Source organism: Sarcophilus harrisii, chromosome 3 (assembly GCF_902635505.1).
Source record: "Sarcophilus harrisii chromosome 3, mSarHar1.11, whole genome shotgun sequence".
NCBI lineage: Eukaryota > Metazoa > Chordata > Mammalia > Dasyuromorphia > Dasyuridae > Sarcophilus > Sarcophilus harrisii.
The window spans coordinates 536,995,988-537,015,489 of record NC_045428.1 but is presented as its reverse complement, the minus strand read 5'-3'; the positions used below and the strand labels follow the sequence as shown (position 1 = coordinate 537,015,489).

Sequence of the window (19,502 nt, the reverse complement as noted above, 5' to 3'; positions counted from 1 at the left end):
TTAAGAAATCAAGCCTAAAACTTCCCCCTGCAGTTATCACTCATTGCTCCAAGTTCCACCTACCAGGGCAAAACAGAACAGAACAGAACAACCTCTAGTTGACTGCCCTTCAGATTCTTAAAGATGCCCTCCTAAATCTTCTTATTTGCAATCTGAACATCCTCAGTTTCTTCAATGGATTTTCAAATGGCCTAAACAGTAACTTCCTCATTATCTTAGTTACCCTCCTCTGGACACTCTAATTTATATAACCCTTCCTTAGAACTTGGCACCTAGAACTGAACACAGTATCCCAGATGTGGCCTGATCAAGACAATGCAGAACTCTCATACTCTTTGACTGGTATTTTGTACCTAATACAGCTAAAATTGTGCTGACCATCTCAAGGATCCATTGGAATATTTACATAGAAGTAAACTGTGGTGTAGAAGAAATAGCATTTTTCCTCATCTGTAAAATGAGAGAATCAGATTGGTTGATCTCTAAGGTCAAATTCTAAATTCTGCATGTGCCTCAACTTCCTTATCTCCTTTACACTTCTTAATTTGTTGAAATCTACAATGATGTGTGAATTAATTGGGACAGAGTAAAATAATTAACCTTCTAAGTTTTCATGTGTTGACCTTTGTTTAAATAGTGCCTTTGCTGTTCTCTATTTTTATTACTTTGAGCCAATCACTTAATTTCTTTGGGTTTCAGTCTGTAAGATAAGGAGGTTGCTTTAGATGACCTCCAATATCCCTTCCTGTTCAAGCCATAATACAATGGTTTTTAAAAAAACAAAACAAAAATATTTTTTATTATGTATTATGTGATCTTTTCGTTGCAAACATTTATCCTTTTGTTTTACATGATTTGACATTCATTCACAAGATTTTTTTTCATTTTGAAGCCACACTTTTCTCATATTGGATGTCATTATTTGATATTAATGATGAACGTTCTATTTTTTCAAGTCTAGCTTTAATTACCTCTATGTTTTAAATGGGAGTTTAAATCAGATGAGTTTCAAGATGATTGAGGCATGTTTAATATCCATCTCTTAAATATATTGTTTAGCCTTTACTGACATAGAACATGGTACAAAGTCACATTGCAGTATTTTATCACCATTTGGGAATTAATGTAATTTGGTATAATTCTTTTTCTGTTTGTAATTATATTTGTTTGTAATTATATATTAATATATAAAATTCATTATTCCCCTTCTGGGGCAAGACATCTAGGCCCCCTGGAAGAAAAAATCCCCAATCCTTTTTGGGTAGATATTGTACAATATGTTGAAGAGCTTATATGCTCATCAGGATTTCCAACAAAGGCATTGATATAGCCTTAAATGAAAAGATGTGTTTTATAAGTGAAAATTACCTTTTCCCAATTTTCAGTATTTCATGCTCTGTATTCATTGTAAAGTTCATGACAAGCACATAACAAGTTAGCATCTATTTTTAATTTGTTTTCTCTATATACTTCCAATTTCAAGACACTATGAATTGAAGAGAAACAGTAACAATCAGCTTCCAAGTCCCTCTGAGGGTCTTTGCTTATTTTCTAAAGATTAGGCTATTTTTCAGCAATAATTTGTCATTTCTTAGAATTGTTTTTGTTTGTAGCCATACTTTCATTTACATTCTAGTGAAACCAATCATGTTTCACCATGAATTTAAATGATCCTTGTAATGCTCAACTTCTTCACACTAGTAGGTACTGCAATATCTCTAATAATCATTGAAGTGTGTTCTTTTAGAACAACAGCTTTTGTACCTTTCTTTGAAATAATATACATTCTTAAAAACCACAGAATTAAAAACACAATAAAAGAGAGTTATGAAATATATATGGCATGAAATACAGCACTCTACTGACAGTACTGACTAAACTGGTGAAGCCAGGTTGATCCATTTTCATCTGGTCAAGGTCAGACATTATGAATCAGCCCAGGGTCAATAGAAGTATATACTCATGACCATTGCTGTCACAAAATAAAACTACATAAAAATCACCAATTGTCAAAATAATTCACACATCACTGTAGCTTCTCGTACTGCCTATTCCTTATCTAAGATTATCAGTTATTAAATCCAATGACCTTTTCTTAGTTCTCTTTCATCCTTCCTTCTCTGCAGTGTTTGACCATCCTTTTCTCCCAGATACTCCTTCCCTGGGTTTTCATGACTTTGTTTTCTCTTAGTTCTCCTGATGTCCCTGTGATTGCTCTTTTTTTCAGTGTCTTCTTTTGGATTATTATGTATGTATAACCTTCCATTTGAATATACTCCAGCCTGTGTGCTAGATCCTAATGCTTCTGTCTCTCTCCATTCTGGTGTTGATCTCATATGGTCCCCGTAATCCAATTCTCTTTTTATATAAATGACTCTCAAATCTACATATCTAGTCCAACTTTCTTTTCTAAGATCCAGTCACATTTCAGTTTCCTGTTGAATTTCTCCATGTAGATATCTCAAACTGTTCCATAGGCATCTCAAATGCCCAAAGAGATCTTACTACTTTCCCTCTAAGACTACCCTTAAATTCTTACCTTCCTTATTTCTGCTGAAGGCACTACCATCCTTCTAGTCAATCAGGTTTACAAATTCAGAATCCTCCTTATCCTTTCTCTCTCCTCATCCTCATATCCTATCATTTGTTAATTCTACTTCTACAATATCTTTCCTCTGTCTTCTCTCCACTGACATGACCACCACTCCAGTTCAAGACCTCAAAACCTCTCATCCAGATTACCAAACAGCAGTGTAATTGAGTGATTGAGCCAGGACATCCTAGCTCAAGGCTTTCTCTTCTCCAATCCATTCTCCATTACAATCTAAAACTGCCAGGTTGGTATTCCTAGAACACAAGTTGGCCATGTCATTCTTCAATTTAGTAAAGTTCAGTGACTCAGTCTGGTTCCAACCAATCTCTTCAGATTGATTTCATATTCCTACTACTCATGCACTCTGTATTCCACTCAAATTGATCTACCTGCTGCTTACTATACACTGTATACACAGTATTCTATTTCTTACCTTCCCATCTTTGTACAAGCTATGCATAGCATTCCTGAAATGTTCTCCCTCTTCATCTCCACCTCTTGCAATCCCTAGTTTTACTTAAAGATCAGTTCAAGTACCAGTTCTTAAAGGAAACCCTGATCCTTCAATTATTAGCACTTCCCCTTCAAATAAATTTGTTTATACTTTGTATATTTACATATTTATATACTTGTTTTTTTCTTAATAGAATGTAAGTTCTTGAAAGCAGGGACTATTTTCATTTTGATCTGTGTTGCCTTAGGAGAAAATACACTGGTACATGGTGGGCCCTTAATAAATACTTTTTACCTTGTTCAACAACTTGTCATGGCTGCCAAAAAGTTTTAATACAACTTTAAGCTGTGTTAAAAAAAAAAATCTGATGGCCCAGACTGAGGGGGATGATAGTTGTCTTCTGTTCAGACCACATTGCTTCCAGTTCTGTGCGTCACATTTTAGAAAGATCTTAGAAAAGATGGAATAGATCCAGAAAAAGACAATCAAGATCCTGGAAGGAGTGGAGAATATGCCATACAAGGATCTAGGCTCAGCTGAAGGGATTGAGGATGTTTAGCCTAGAGAAGAGAAGACTTAGTGGAGAATGATAGCAGTCCTCAAGTATTTGAAGGGCTGTCATGGGGAGGAGGGATCAGCCTTGTTTCTACTTAGCTCCAGAAGTCAGAAATAGGAACAATGGAGTAAAGTCACAGAAAGGCAAAACTTCCCATCAATTTCTCCTGTCAAAAAGTAATCTTCAAGAAATGGGGAGGTTTTTTTTTTCCTTTAAAATTTTTTATTGATGATATTTTCTTCTCCTTCATTCTAACTTGCTATTGACTCCCCACCCCACCCCCTCCAGTCTTTTCCCTAGAAGAACCTTTCTTTGTCACAAATAAGTACAGGAGATCCAAACAAATTACACATTTGCCATTTCATTTCTGAAAATATAGGCCTGGTTCTTCATCAATTGTTCACCACTTCTCTGACAAGAGGATCTGAAGCAGAAGTTAACCAGTCAGGCACCTTCTGGGGATGTTGTAGAGACTATTCCTGTGCTAGAATTAATTGAACTAGAACTTGAAGTTTTTAAAAATTCCATTATGCTGTGATTTCTCAACCCCTTTTTTTCCTCCTCAGTCCTCCTTCTCTGCCTGCTTTTTCTACCTTTTCTTGCCAGTTTATTTTTCCTTCTGCCTTACAAAAGATCTCTCCTCTGGTTCCTTTCTCTTTTGTTACTATTCTCTTTATCTGTGTGTCTCTCTTCACTGTTTCCTCACTCTCTTTCCCCTCTGCTTCCCATCTTTCCTCTTGTCTTCTCTTTGTGTCTTTTCTATCCATTATTCTCATCTCACTGCTTTTCCTTCTCTTATGATCCCTTTTCTTTTCCTTCTCACCTCTGTCTTCTCTCTTTCCATTATCTCTTCACTCCTTAACCTTGTTCCCTTTTCTCTTATCACCAATTTTCCTCCATCCTGCTTAGTATTACCTTTTCTCTCTCCTCTGTTCCAACTTCTCTCTTTTTGTTCCCTTTCTGACTAGTCAAGTTGATTCAAAATTTAAATGACTCTTTCCTTTTCTCTTCCCCCCCCCTTTGTCCTTTTTCTTTCTCCCCTCTACTTCCCTGCATTTCTCTCCACTTTTCCTCTCTTTGTCCCTCTTTTTCATTCTACTTCCCCTCTCTTTGGCCCCCCTTTCCTTCCCTCTGCTCTATCTTTCATTCTTTCTACTTCCTTTTCCTTTAGTCTCCCTCTTCCCCCTTTACTTCCCTATATTTCTATTTTCCCTTCTTTTGTCCCTTTTGCACTTCTGCTTCCCTTTTTTACTTTCCCTATTTCCTCTTCCTTTGTCCCCCCTTCTCCCCTCTCTGCTTTCCTGTATTTCTTTTCCCCCTCCCTTAAGCCCCCCCATTTCCCCATCTGCTTCCCTGTATTTCTATTTCCCTTCTCTTTGTCCCCCTTTTCACCTCTTCTCCCCTCTTTCACTCTCTCCACTTCCCCTCCCTTTGGTCTTCTTCTCCCCTCTCTGTTTCCCTGTATTTCTGTTTCTCCTCCCTTTAGCCCCTTTCTCCCTCTTCTGCTTCCCTGTATTTATTTCTACTTCCCTTCCCTTTGTCCCCCTTCCTCCCTCTGCTCTCCTGTTTTACTTCTTCCATTTCCCCTCTCTTTAGCCCCCTTCTCCCCCTCTGCTTCCCTGTATTTCCATTTCCCCTCCCTTTGTCCCCCTTTCTTCCTCTGCTCCCCTCTTTCACTACTTTCCCTCCCTTTAGCCTCCTTCTCTCTTCCATCTTTCTCCTCTCTGTCTTTTGTCTCCTTTGTCTAACTCTCCCATCTTTCTTTTTTCTGCTGCCTGTCCCTATTTCTCTCCTTTCTTTCTGTTCTTCACTGTGTCCTGGCTTTCTCTCTATATGTCCTATTTTCTGTCTGTCAGACATTCCCTCTGCCCTGTATCTGTCTCCTTTTGCAGCCCTTTGTCTCTCCTTGTCCTTTGTAGCCTCCTTTTCTCTATGTCTCTCATTTCACAGTTCTACCGTCTATCTCTCCTCAGCCTTTGACTTTTATTCCTTATTGTCCTGCTTTTTTGTCACTCCTATCTATCCCTTTTACTCCTTAACTCCCACTCTGTACCCCCTTGTATCCCCCTCTCCACCAGCCTACCTTTTCTCCTTTCTGCCTCCGTTTTCCCTACTGTCCCCCTCTACCTTCACCCTTTTATTTTCTCTTTTTTCCCTTTTCTCTTCCTCATTTTAGTATTCTTTGTGCCATCCTCCCTTCTCTGTCTCTTCTGTTTTTCCTCTTCTCTTTCCTTTCTCTTTCATCTCTCCTGTCTTCTTCCACATAACTTCTCTTACCTAATCTCCCTGATCTTTTCTCTCTCATTTCCCCTTCTCTCTTCCTCTTTTGTCCCCCCACAACACACACTTTTCCTTCTCCGCTCCCCCTCATCCCTCCTCGGCTCCCCAGTCTCGTTTGGGTGTCTACCTAGAACCTTCCTTTGGGAGCAAAGGAGGACGAATTGCTCTAGTCTTCCTCCCCATCCCATTGGCTTGATCTCCATGCCTGCTGGGTAGGGGGCTGCCTTATCCGTGGCTCCTCCTCCCCCTCCTGCTTAGACTCCTCTTTGTCCTCCCAGAGCTCCATCCTGACTCTCTCCCTGCTCTCTCCCCTCCTCCTCCCTCTGCCCAGCTCCTCTTGGCTCCCTGGCTCCCTCCCTCCCTCCCTCCCTCCTCCCTCCTCCCTTTTCTTTCCCTTCCTTCCCAACTCTGTCTACATTTCTGTCTCCTTTCTTTTCTCTTCCTCTTTCCTTTTTATGTTCTTTCAACTGTACACATTTCATTTTTCTATGATTCTTTCTTCTATGCTGCTTCGCACATAGTAGGCATTTAATAAAATGTTTATTGAATTGACTCAAATTCCTTTCCCTGGGTCTGTCTATTTCATTTCCTTTTGCTTCTTCCTGTCCTCTCACCTTCTCCCACCACCCCCTTCCAGTTTCTCTGTCTTTTCATTTCTTTGTCTGGCCTTTAAGACAGGAGATTCCATTTGAGCAGGACATCTTCTTTCCTTCTTTTACTCCATTACTCTTTCCTCTTTGTTCTCTAGTTTTCTAGAGAATTCTTCTATTCTCTCTGCTGTTTATTTCTATCTATTTATCTATTTATTTCTATCTATTTCTATCTATTTATCTATTATTTCTGTTTCTTCCCCACTCCCTTATCTCGTCTCTCTCCCTCCATAGCTTGTATTTACACTCTCATCTCTTTTTCTTTTCCCTTTGTCCCTTCCCACCAGCTGTTTGTCTTTTTCTATCCATGTTACCCCTTAGCTGCTTTTCCCTACTGGTCCTTGCTATGACCTCCATCTCTGACCATCTCATGACCATCCCTACCCTGAATCCCCTCGTTATCTGTCTCTGCTCAATCAGCTTTCTGCCTGTTCTATTTCTCCTCCCTACCCCTCTCTTCTTAGCATCAATCCTGGCTGGCTGTTTTTCTCCCCTGCCCCTCCCCTCTGTCTCAGTCTCTTCCCTTGCCTGTTAATCATCATATCTTCACATCACCCACTGACCCTGTTTCTCCCCTTTATAGCCCTAGCCTTACATCTTGTTTTTCTCTTTTTTTTGTTTCTCCCTCTTCCTCCTCTTATCTTTCACTTCCTTCAGTCTCTCCCTGTATCCCTGTCTTTTGCCCAGTTTTCACCCTTGCCTCTAGTCTTTGTTTGTGTCCTTGCCTCTCTGACCTCTCCTTGTTGCTCTTGTTCTCTCCTGTCTCCTTGTCCTTCAAGGTTCAAAAACAGGACAGGAAACTGAGGGAGCAGTTCCTCTCTACCTCCAAATCAGGGCATCTGAGATTTCAACTCACCCATATCTGGGTCATGTCTTCCCTCTCCCACCTCCCTACCTCTGCCTGACCACTTCTTTTTACTGTATCACTCTTCTGTGTTTTGTTCTCCTCTGTCTCTCTTTTCTCTGTCTCTCCTATCTCTTTTGTCTCATTTTTCTTCCTGCCTTTCTCCCTGTCTCTAGCTTTTTCTTTCTTTCCTACTTCTATCTCAATATTTGCTTTTCTCTCTATCCTTAAATCTTGTGTGTGGATCTTTCTGAATCTCTACATATTTATCATAATATCTTTGTCCTCTCTCTGTCTCAGTGTCTGTTCCTGTTTCATTCATCATGGCTGGGGCTGATCATTGGTGTTGCCAGGCATTCTTTCTTGTTCACAGTTTAAGAAGAATTTTCTCTTTGTCTCTCCTATTTTTAATTCTCCCAACACATTTCTAACCCCCTTTACTCTCCCATTCAAGTTTCCCTATACCCCTTGGCTTCCACAGCTGCCTTTATTTCTCCCTATCATTCTTTATTTATTTTGGCCCTGCTGGTCTGTTCCCGGTTGACTCCCTTAGCCCTGTGCCTGACTGGACACTTCTGTTTCCCTCTGTCTCTTTCTCCTCGTGTCCTTTTTATTCTCTTTTATTTCCTTTCACTTCCTAGCTCTATGCCCACTTGAAGTCTTCTGCCTGTTTGGCCTGCCCTCTCTTTTCTTGCCCACTTCTCTACTGGCTTGTCGTCTGATTTCTCCTAGCACTTTATACCCATCTGGACCCTGTGGTCTATTTTTTTTTTCATTTCTTCTATATGTGGACAAGGACACTCGGCTGATCATCCTGTGCTTTCTTATAATTTCTTGTTCATGCTAAAGCCTTTATTGAGTTGCTAGACTATAATGTACTTCTATTTCCTCAGTACCATCAAACTTCTCACATACAGCTCTAGTCTCTCTGTCTGCCTAGCCACCGGACCCTCAGAGCCCTTCACAGTGACTATGCCACAAAAACATTTCCCCAGATAGTTCCCCCAAGCATACCCCCCCCATATGAACCAACACATGTTGCCTCAGACTCTCTCCCATAATTCCCACCTACCTCTTCTCACACTTTCTCCACACCTTACCTTACACACAAATATATACTTTCTTCATATTTCTACATCCCCAAACATATCCCCTCTTCACACCTTCTTCTCTTGTACATACTCCAAATCTCAGCATTGGAAGAGACTTATGAAAATATCCAGTCTACCTTGTCTTTCAGCAGGAATCTTAGGCAGATGCTTATATGGCTTTTCCTTAAGGGATGAAGGTACCTCTCACCACAGCCCATGTCACTTTGAAACAGGTCTAATTATATAGAAATTTTTCCACATATTAAGGCAAAATTTTAATTAAATTCTCCAAACTCCAATGAGCACCTTATTTGTAGGCAGCACAATATACTGACTAGAGAGCTGGCCTCAGAGCTAGAGGGAACTGTATTCAAGTCCTGTCTCAGGCACAAACTGACTTTGTGGCCCCACATAAGTCCCTTAACCTCTCAGTATTTATTAAACACCTACTGTATCTGGAGATCAGCTATGTGATAAGAGATAGAGTTGCTGGGCCTGGAGTTGGGAAATCCTGCCTCAGACATTGACAAGCTGGGTAAGTCCCTTACTTCTGCTTGCCTCAGTTTTCTTCTCTATAAAATAAGCCGGAGAAAGCAATGGCAAATCCCTACAACACCTTTGCCAAGAAAACCACCAAATGGGGTCACAAAGAGTCAGACAAGACTGAAGGATAACGTACCAAGCTCTTTACTAAGCCCTGGGATACAAGAGCCAAAGACGGTTTCTCCTTCCAGGAGGCACACAATATAATGAGAGAGGCAATATAAAAACCTCTGTGAACAGACAGCTACATATAACGGAGAAGGCCCGAGGACTGAGGGGGAAAAGTTGTCAGGAGAAGGCAGGGGTTCGGCTCTAGCTATAAGCTGGCCACCAAGCGATGGAGGTCTGCACCAGGAACGCTTCAGGGTCATGGGAGGGAAGGGATCACATCCAAAGGGCAGTTTAAAGGTAGGAACTATAGGCCTTGCCAAAAAATGAATATTTAGGGGGCAAGAAAGAATAAGGAGTTGAGGATGACATCAGGAAAGATAATGAATTCAGGCTAGGGTATGCTAAGGTTAAGAAGCCTACAGGACATCTAGCTTGCGATGCCTAATGGGCAGCTAGAGATTGAAGTGCAGAGGTTAGGAGAGAAGTGAGGGCTGGATAAGAAGATCTGAGAATCATCTGCATAGAGACCGTAATTGAATTCATGGGAGCTGATGAGATCAACAAGTAAAATAGCCAAGAGGAAGAAGAGGAAAGGGTCCAGAACAGCACAGTGGATGTGATCTAGGCAAAGGTCTACAAAGGAGACTAAGCAGGAAGATCAGGCAGGCCGAGGTAGAACCGGGAGAGTGTAATGGAAACTTAGAGAGGAGACTATCCGGGAGAAGAGGGCACTCCTTGCTCACACAAACTGCTCTCACTCACACACACTCTCCGGACACATATACTGCCTTCACTCACTTCCCTCAAACAAAAACTTTTCTCACAACTGCCCCTCTCCTCTCCTAACTCTGCTCACTCACTGGCCATCTATACTTCCTGCACAGAAACATACACAACCCCCCCTCACTAACAATTCAGCCCCCCCCACCCGCATTTCCCCTAGACACTGAATCCCCAGCTGAGTTTTACTGATGAAAATGGGCGCAGGCTGAGCCTGTGGGCTGGGGCTGAGTGGGGGTGGGGGGAGCTTTTGGTTCAAGAGAAGGGAAAGGGGGATCGAGTTACAGGCCCTAAAGAGCAGCCCTGGTCCCCCTCTTCCTAATGAGAACCAGCTGTGGCCCCAAAACTGGTGCAGGGGGAGGGGAGCGGGAGGAAAGAACCAACTGGTGGTGAGTCAGGACAGATTGGGGGATGGAGCAGATTGGGGACAGTCTTAGAATGAGGGGGGTGGGGTGTCCCCGTAGAGCCAAGACAATGAGGAAACCATGTTCTCACCTGGAAAAAGTGGGGAAGAAGTTGAGGAAGTCGGAGGGACAATGGGAGATGCTGCTGCAGGGAGTGATGGGGGCAGCCCGGAGCCAGGCCCAAGGACCTCTGTAGGGGTCAGCCACGAGCTGACTGGCTGCATGTATCTCACAGCCATATGTTTGGATATGGGTGTCTGCGTGTGCCGTAGACGTATATACATGAGCATATTTTTGAGAATCCATGTGTGCATGTGTTGGTCTCGCTACGCCTCGGTGTTATGTGTATATAAAACAGCGCACAGCTGTGTCCTTTGTGGTACCCCAGTTCTGCCGGGCCCACGAGCCCGGTAACTCGACCCCAAAGCCCATCCCCCGCCTGACCTCTTCTCTGCATTCTTCGCAGGATCAGGAGCCAGAGGCAGGGCCGGAGCGGGCGCCGGAGCGGGCCTGGATCTGCCTCAACATGGAGCAGGAGGCCGGGCCCGGTGCCCCCCAGCGCTCCGTGGGCCCTGGATCTCCCCGGGCTTTCCCCCTGCTGCCGCTGCTGCTGCTGCTCCTGGGAGCACAGGCTCCCCGGGCCCGGGGCCAGGCGGGCAGCCTGGACCTGCAGATCGATGAGGAGCAGCCGGCCGGCACCCTGATCGGGGACATCAGTGCGGGGCTGCCCGCCGACACCGCCACCCCCCACATGTACTTCATCTCTGCCCAGGAGGGCAGCGGGGTGGGCACGGACCTCGCCATAGACGAGCAGAGCGGCGTGGTCCGGACTGCCCGGGTTCTGGACCGAGAACGCCGCGATCACTACCAGTTCACCGCGGTCACTCCGGACGGAGCCACCGTGGAGGTCACGGTGCGCGTTGCTGACATCAACGACCACGCGCCCGCCTTCCCCAAGGCTCGGGCCAGCCTTCAGGTGCCTGAGCACACAGCCCCCGGTACCCGGTACCCCCTGGAGCCTGCCCACGACGCTGACGCTGGTCGCCTGGGGACCCAAGGCTATGCCCTGTCTGGGGAAGGGGCCGGCCAGGCCTTCCGACTGGAAACCCGCCCCGGGCCCGATGGCTCCCCCGTGCCCGAGCTGGTGGTCAGCGGGGAGCTGGACCGGGAGAACCGCTCCCACTACACCCTGCGGCTGGAGGCCTACGACGGCGGCGCACCGCCGAGGCGGGCCCAGGCCTTGCTGGACGTGACCCTGGTGGACATCAACGACCACGCGCCCGCCTTCAACCAGAGCCGATACCGGGCCGTGGTGTCCGAGAGCCTCCCCCCCGGCAGCCCCGTGCTGCAGGTCTTCGCCGCCGATGCCGACGCGGGGGCCAACGGAGCCGTGACCTATGAAATCAACCGCCGGCAGAGCGACGGGGACGGCCCCTTCTCCATCGACGCCCACACGGGCCTCCTGCGGCTCGAGCGGCCCCTGGACTTCGAGCAGCGGCGCGTGCATGAGCTGGTGGTGCAGGCCCGTGACGGGGGCGCCCACCCCGAGGTGGGCTCAGCTTTCGTCACCGTGCACGTGCGCGACTCCAATGACAATCAGCCCACCATGACCATCATCTTCCTCAGCGAGGACGGCTCCCCTCGGGTGTCTGAGGGGGCACAGCCCGGGCAGCTGGTGGCGCGGATCTCCGTGTCCGACCCCGACGACGGCGATTACGCCCACGTCAACGTGTCCCTGGAGGGTGGGGACGGCAAGTTTGCCCTGACCACCCAGGACAGTGTCATCTACCTGGTGTGTGTGGCCCGGAGGCTCGACCGAGAGGAGCAAGACGCCTACGAGCTTCGTGTCACCGCCACGGACGCGGGGACCCCTCCGCTGCGGGCAGAGGCTGCCTTCGTCCTGCACGTCACCGACGTCAATGACAACGCCCCAGCCTTTGACCGCCTGCTCTACCAGCCCGAGCCCCTCCCGGAGGTGGTGCTCCCCGGCAGCTTTGTGGCCCGGGTCACTGCCCGGGACCCCGACCAGGGCCCCAACGGCAACGTGGCCTACAGTATCGTGCCCGGGACTCACGCCCATTGGTTCGCGATTGATGCAAGCACGGGAGTGATCACCACAGCCGCCCCCCTGGACTACGAGCTGGAGCCGCGGCCCCAGCTGACTGTGCTGGCCACTGATGGCGGACAGCCCGCCTTGTCCTCCACAGCGGTGGTCCACGTGGTCCTGCAAGACGTGAACGACAATGAACCTGTGTTCAAGAGGACCTTCTACAACGCCTCCCTCCCTGAGGGCACAGCACCCGGCACCTGCTTCCTACAGGTGGGGTCCCGGAAGTTTGGGGGCATCTGAGGGAGGGTCTGGGGCAGGAGGGGAGGGGTGGCAGCAGCGGAGTGAGGCAGGCCTGAGGGTCGCAAGGGGCTGCGCAGGGACAGAGCTGCAGGTAACAACTGCTAGAGGGGAAAGAGAGGAAAATAGTCCTTGCTGTCTTTATTTTATTTATTTATTTATTTTTTTAAATAACTTTTTATTGACAGAGCCCATGCCAGGGTAATTTTTTACAACATTATCCCTTGCACTCACTTCTGTTCCGATTTTTCCCCTCCCTCCCTCCACCCTCTCCCCCAGATGGCAAGCAGTCCTATACATGTTAAATAGATTTAGACCTTGCTGTCTTTAACCTGCTTAGAACTAAGGCCCTCTTCTTGTTTTCTCCTTTCTTCAAATCAGTTCTGCAGACATTCTGCAGTACATCCCGTAAGTCTGTGCCTTGTGAGGCATTGGTTACACAAAGAAAAAAGCAAGCTGGTCATTGTTTCCCAATGATAATATATGATTATTTAAAGAGGGAGAGAAACCCAGGGTGGGGGGTGTGGACCTGGGGAAGATTTCATGGAAGGAAAAGACGTGAACTGAGCCACGGAGGAAGATAAGAATTCTGGGAAGCTCAAGATGGGAGATGAACTGAAAAGTTCAAGGAATACCTACCTCGGCATCTCGTTTTACTAGCTGGACAGCAGAGTATATAAAAGAGAACAATTTGGAGTAAGTCTGGAAAGGTCATAAGGAGCCAAATTATAATAAGGCCAGGCTAAGGAGTATGTATTCGGTTCTAGGGCTTGTAAGATGGACTGAAGGTTCCGAGCAGGAGAGTGACAGGGTATATACCATTCCTGTGTCAGTTATGCTGAGGGTCAGTTGTGTTGGGCACATAGTCTGAGCCTGAGCAAGAGTATGGTCTGAAAATGAAAAAAGGGGACAGAGACGAGAGGTATGGAGGCAAAACAAACCAGACCTGGCATCTAGTTGGATATAGGGATGAGGGAAGTGAAGAGTCAGACGTGACTGAGACTTCAGACCTGATCGGGGAGGATGATTAGTGGAAAGGATGGCAGTTCAGTCCCTCAACAGAAATAGGGAAATGTGGAGGAATGTTTTAGAGAAGGATAGTTTGATTTCATCAAAATAATAAGTAGCATTTATGCTTTTTAAACCTTCTCATTTGATGTGTTAAATCTGAGATGTTGATGGACCACCAGAAGGAGGCAGTTGAAGAGGCAAGATTTGAATGTAGGAGAGAGATGAGGGCTGGTTGTCTCGATTTGAAAAACCTGAATGCTCTGGAGAAGATAAGATCAGCAAGGGTATTTAGAGGAAAGAAAAGGGGACTCAGGATAGAACTTTGAGTATATTTGAGGAATGACTAAATGGGTGAAAGGTACACCAGAAGAAAGAAGAGTAAAGCAATTCTAGGAGAGAAGTATGGTATAATGGAAAATAGAGTTGGGTTTGGGTTCAGAGAACTTGGATTTATATCCAAATTCTACCTTTTATGTATGACCTGTCACTTTGAGCAAACTGCTCAGTCCCTCAGTCTCCCTATCTAAAATGATGATCTCGAAGATCCCTTTCAGCTTTAAATCCTGTACTCCCATGATCATGTTCAGGCGATTATCAACAATGTTGAAAGCAGAAGTCAGGTCAAGTAGGATGAGGACTAAGGAAAGGCTATCAGATTTAGCAGTTAAGGGTCACTAGTATCATTTGAGAAAGCATTTTTAAAGTCCAAAGGATGAATGAGAAGGGAAGGAGAGACTGAGGGCCAGGGAGGCAGAACACAGATTGCAATCAATATTAAGGAAAACTTTCTGATGAGCTCCACATCCCTAGACATCTTAAAGCAGTGGTTCTCAAACTTTTGTTTTCAGTATCTTTATCCTATTAAAAATTATTGAGGACCTCTCCAAAGCGTTCTTGTTTATCTGGGTTATATTTATAGACATTTACCATATTGAAAATAAAAACTATTTTTGAATTTGTAGACCCTCTAAAAGGGTTTTAGAGATCCCCAGGATTCTCTAGCCCATACTTTGAGAACCACTGTCTTAAAGCAAAGACTGGCTAAACACCTAGGAACCTCGAAGAGAAGATTGTTGTTCTGGAACCCATTAGATTAGATATTTTCTGAGATGAGATTCTGGGATCCTGATTCAGTTGAAAGACTATCCAAATATTAGAGCTAATGAGGGACTTACTTAGAGTGGCACCTGTGGAAGGATAGATGAAAGGGCCAGTAATACCCAGCATTCACTTAGCAAAGTGAATATTATCTCATATTTGCAATACTGGGAGGTAAGCTCTATAATTATTCCCATTTTACAGATGAGGGAACCATTAATTGACCTGGCAAGAATCACATAGTAAATGACTAAGACAGGGTTTAAATTCAGAACCTCTCTAATCTCTAGTGGATGCCAGAGATATTACAGGGAATGGATCACATGGGATTGGAGACTGGTGGACTATCTCCAAGGAACAAAGATGGAGGAGGAAGAGTTGCTGGGAAGCTGGTGATGCCTTTGAAAGAAACAGGGAAGTCTGGAGGTAGAGAAGGTGACAGAGAAAAGGATCAATTATGTTTGAAATAGATCTATTTTGAGGGGTTGGCAGCACATTCAAGAAGAAAAAGGAAAAGCTAATAGGGTTACTAGATATGGGCTACAAACTTCCAAGACCCAGTAATTGCCGTGACATAGATGCCATGTAAATCAAGATGGTAATCATCATAACAGTCACTGGCATTTACATAGTAGGATAGTTTGGTAGTGCTGTGGAGAGTGTGGAACTGGGGACCACAAATACATGGCTTCAAATCCCATCTCAGATACTTTCTTAGTTATATGGCGCTTCCTTAAGATCTTGCAGTTTCAGTTTTCTCATATGTAAAGTGAAGAGAGTAATAGCACTTTGACTTATGGAAAGAATTCTGCAAATCTTAAAATGACATATATCAGCTATCATCCATTTTAGGGCTTTAAAGTTTGCAAAAGCAGTGGATAGAATGCTGGGTTGAGAGTTGTTGTTCAATTTTTCAATCATCTCTGAATCTTCATGACCCCATTTGGGATTTTCTTGGCAAAGATACTGGAGTTATTCACCATTTTCTTTTCCAGCTCTTTTTTTTTTTTTTTTTTTACAGATAAGGAAATCGAGGCAGTGTTAAATGACTTACTTAGGGAAATACATTTAGTGAGTGTCTCAGGCCAGATTTGAACTCAGGTCTTCTCCATTCCAGGGCTGGCTATCTATGTACTGTGCCACCTAGGTGCCATAATATTTAAACTAGAAGGAATATTAGAGATTATGTGGTCTTTCTTCCTCATTTTATCTGTAAGAGGCATTAAGGTTACACAGATTTTAAATAGCAAAGACGTAATTCAGATCCTTTATCTGGCATCCTTGCTGGAAGTGAACTCTGTATCTCCCTTACCAATAGTAAATTTTCATTGGTTGGAGAGATTCAGACAGGAAGGCTCATTTCTTTGATCACTTGAAGATCACCTGGTAACTTTTTGGAGCACAAAAACTATGTCTCATCAGGTCCTACCTGCCAACAAAATAATAGTAACAGGTAATATTTATATGACTTTTTAAAGTTTGCAAAGTACTTCACAAATATTAACTCATTTTTTTTCTCCTCAAAACAATTCTGAGAGGTAGATGCTATTGCTATCCCCATTTTACAACTGGAGAAACTGAAGCAGGCAAACTAAAAGAAGAATATCTACACAGTAATAGTGAAAAGTGTAGAGAAAGAAAGAAAGAGCCAATCAATCTATCAACCAAAAAGCTTTAATCCAATGCTTCCTATATGTTAGGAGCTGTGTTGGGTCCTAGGATAGAATGACCGCTTATTGAGGTCAGGGCTATTTCATTTTTGTATATATTCATGTGTGTGTGTGTGTGTGTAGCTAGGGGATATACACTGAATAGAGGTCTGGACCTGGAGTCAGAAAGATTCATCTTCTTAAACTAAAAACTGGCCTTAGGCCTTAGAGGCCCCTTCTAACTTTTGAATTCTGCAGTTCTGTGATTTGCATTTGTTCTGCTTGACCTCAAAGGGCAAAAATAGGAGCAAGTATAAAGAGGCAGATTTAAACATGATGTTAAGAAAAACTTTCTCACAGAAGAATTATTTGAAAAATGGAATAGGCTGACACAGAAATTCACCCCACATTAAATTTCTTCAGGGAAAGGTAGGATGAACATTTGACAGGTGTGCCATGGCAGATATTCCTATGGAGGGATGAATTAGACTAAGTGGTCTGTGGTCTCTTTCAACTCCGATTTTGTAACTCTGGTTATGAGTAGTATTATCACCTAATACATTAAGAAGTGGAGAGAAAAAAATAAGTCTACAAAAAAATCGGCAAGAGTCCCAGGCCAACAAGTACTTTGTTATCCATTGATAAGTATTTAAGAAAAGTAATTTAAGAAGACCACAAAGAACCAACTTGTGTCTCTTGATGCAGTACATTTTTGTAATCCATAAGGCAAAGAAAATAGACATAAAAAGATGAAAGTAAAATGATAATATCGACTTGTAATTGTACAGATGTTTAAAGTGGATTTGTACAAATGAAGAAAACTAAATTATAAAAAATTATTTTTTGAATGTCCAGTGATGCACCTGGTCCTTTCTTATATAGCATTGTCAAGTCAACAAGTATTTTTTTGGTTTAATAAATGCTTGTTGTATTTATTTATCTTATAAGGACTTTTTATTTTTCAAAATACATGCAGAGATAGTTTTCAACATTTACCCTTGCAAAACTTTGTGTTTCATATTTTTCTACCTTTCTCCCCACTTCCCTCCTCTCTTAGACAGCAAGGAATCAAATACAGGTTAAGCATGTGCTGTTAAAACATATTTCCACATTCATCATGTTGCACAAGAAAAATCAGATCAAAAAGGAAAAAAGAGAGAAGAAAAAAATCAAACAAGCAAGCAAATAACAATAACAACAAAAAAGGTGAAAGTACTATGTTGTGATCCACATTCAGTCCCCATCATCCTCTCTCAGAATACAGATGGCTCTCTCTTAGACAATCAACAAATGTGTGTGAAAACTGTTCTAAGCATTGGGAATGAAGAGAAATTAACAAAGGGAATAAATAAAGAATAAAACAGTTTTTACTTTCAAGAAGTTTATATTCTAATGAGGAAACAATAAGGACATGTAGAAAGATATACAAAATAAATATAAATAAATTCAAAGTATTTGAATACAAGATAGTTTGGGAGGGAAAGCACTAGCAGTTATGGGAAATCAGAAAAATCTTTATTTTAAAAAATGATGTTGATTGAACTGCATCTTGAAGAAAGAGTAAAATAGCATGAGGGGAGAGGTGAGCAAAGAATGCATTTTAGACATAGGGGATAGCTAATGCAGAGGTATAAAAATGGGAGATTGAGGGCCATGGGAAGGAGAAGACCAGTTTGGAGAGTATACAAAATATGGGAAGGGGAGTATTTAAGTCAGTGCATCCCAAGAGCACTTAAGGATGAACAAAAGAGTACAATAAACAGATGAAAAATGGAAGTATCTGTCAAGAATTCTGTGCTGATCTCTATTCCATCAAAGATAATGGACCCACCATCTTTAGACTCTCACCATCCAATGTACTGGGTGAGGCTGTGGAAATGCTAATAAAAAAGGACAAAGAAAGAAAAGTAACTGCCCTAAACCAATTATGCCCAAAGGAAGTCTGTGATAAACACAATTTTAAGGATATTAAAAGATCAATTTTCAAGATATCTGAAAGTGAGTGAATATCAAATGCCTTGAAAAAAAAACCAAACAGATATCCCTACCCCAAAACATGTACTTGAGAAAACATCAATAACTTTTGATTCTTAAATCTACTCTCCCATCCTTACAAAATCTACATGAGAATAGCCTATTCATTCATCAAAGGCATTTTGCTTAAGGTATAAGGAGGAAATATTTTCAATAATATTTCAAAAAATATTGTTCTATAACAGAATAAATATTTACAGGTATTTGACTAATTGATTAGAGGATTCAGAATTGCATTACTCTTACTGTTTGCTGACTATTTTTTAAAAAGCATTTGATTTGAGAGAATAAAACATTGTCAAAGTAAAACATTGACACTCTGAGGTGCTAAATATGTATATTAATCACGTGATTCCTTGAATGATATAACAACGACTATAACTTTTGTTCACTTCTTCTTATTCTTAATAACAAGCCAGACAGAAATAGGGAGAATATGTTTGTCACAGGTGTTTATCATCATCTAGAGGAAAAGCACTGCATAGTACACACCAAAGAAGAGTTTCTACAGGTGCTCCTCTTTGCAGCTAATCTTGTATTGGATGCATCAAGTCCTGTAATGTTTCAGAGTATCCTAAGTGAAATCAGAGTTTGTCCTTGAAGGAACTTTCCACAAGGGAAAAAACAAGCTGATAAAGAATGACTATTGTCCAGACTATGATATACGGTTCTATGGACAGCCCCTAGAACTGAACCATTACTAAGCAGTACAAGAATCTTGGCCAGACACTGTAAATAGACCCAAACTTGAGCAGGAAGAGGAGAGCAAGTTAGATTATCTTTGGGAAATGCTTTTAATGACCCTAAACTTCTCCCTGAAACAAAGGCCTGTCTTTGAAATGTTCTTCTGGTGATACTATATAACTTTCAGTCAAGGGATGTCACAGTTTCCAAAGAATTAAAGCTTCAGGTCATCCAAAGGACAATGGAGAGGACGCATGTTGGACCAGAGGAAGCTACAATTACTGATTAAAGACCCTGATAAAATGTAAAGTCCATGAAGACACAGTTTGGTTCTTTTTTTTGTCTTTGAATCCCCAGCCTAGTACAATGTCTC

General features: G+C 43.0%; 1 protein-coding gene across 1 annotated transcript in view; it reads left to right on the top strand.

Moving 5' to 3' along the window:
• Window positions 1-19,502, top strand: part of DCHS1 (dachsous cadherin-related 1) — a 70,722-nt gene that overhangs the window by 4,930 nt on the left and 46,290 nt on the right. The window contains exon 2 of the mRNA XM_031962087.1: window positions 10,773-12,626. Coding sequence (XP_031817947.1) covers window positions 10,833-12,626 — 1,794 coding nt within the window. The 5' untranslated portion in view covers window positions 10,773-10,832. The remainder of the gene's footprint in view (window positions 1-10,772; window positions 12,627-19,502) is intronic.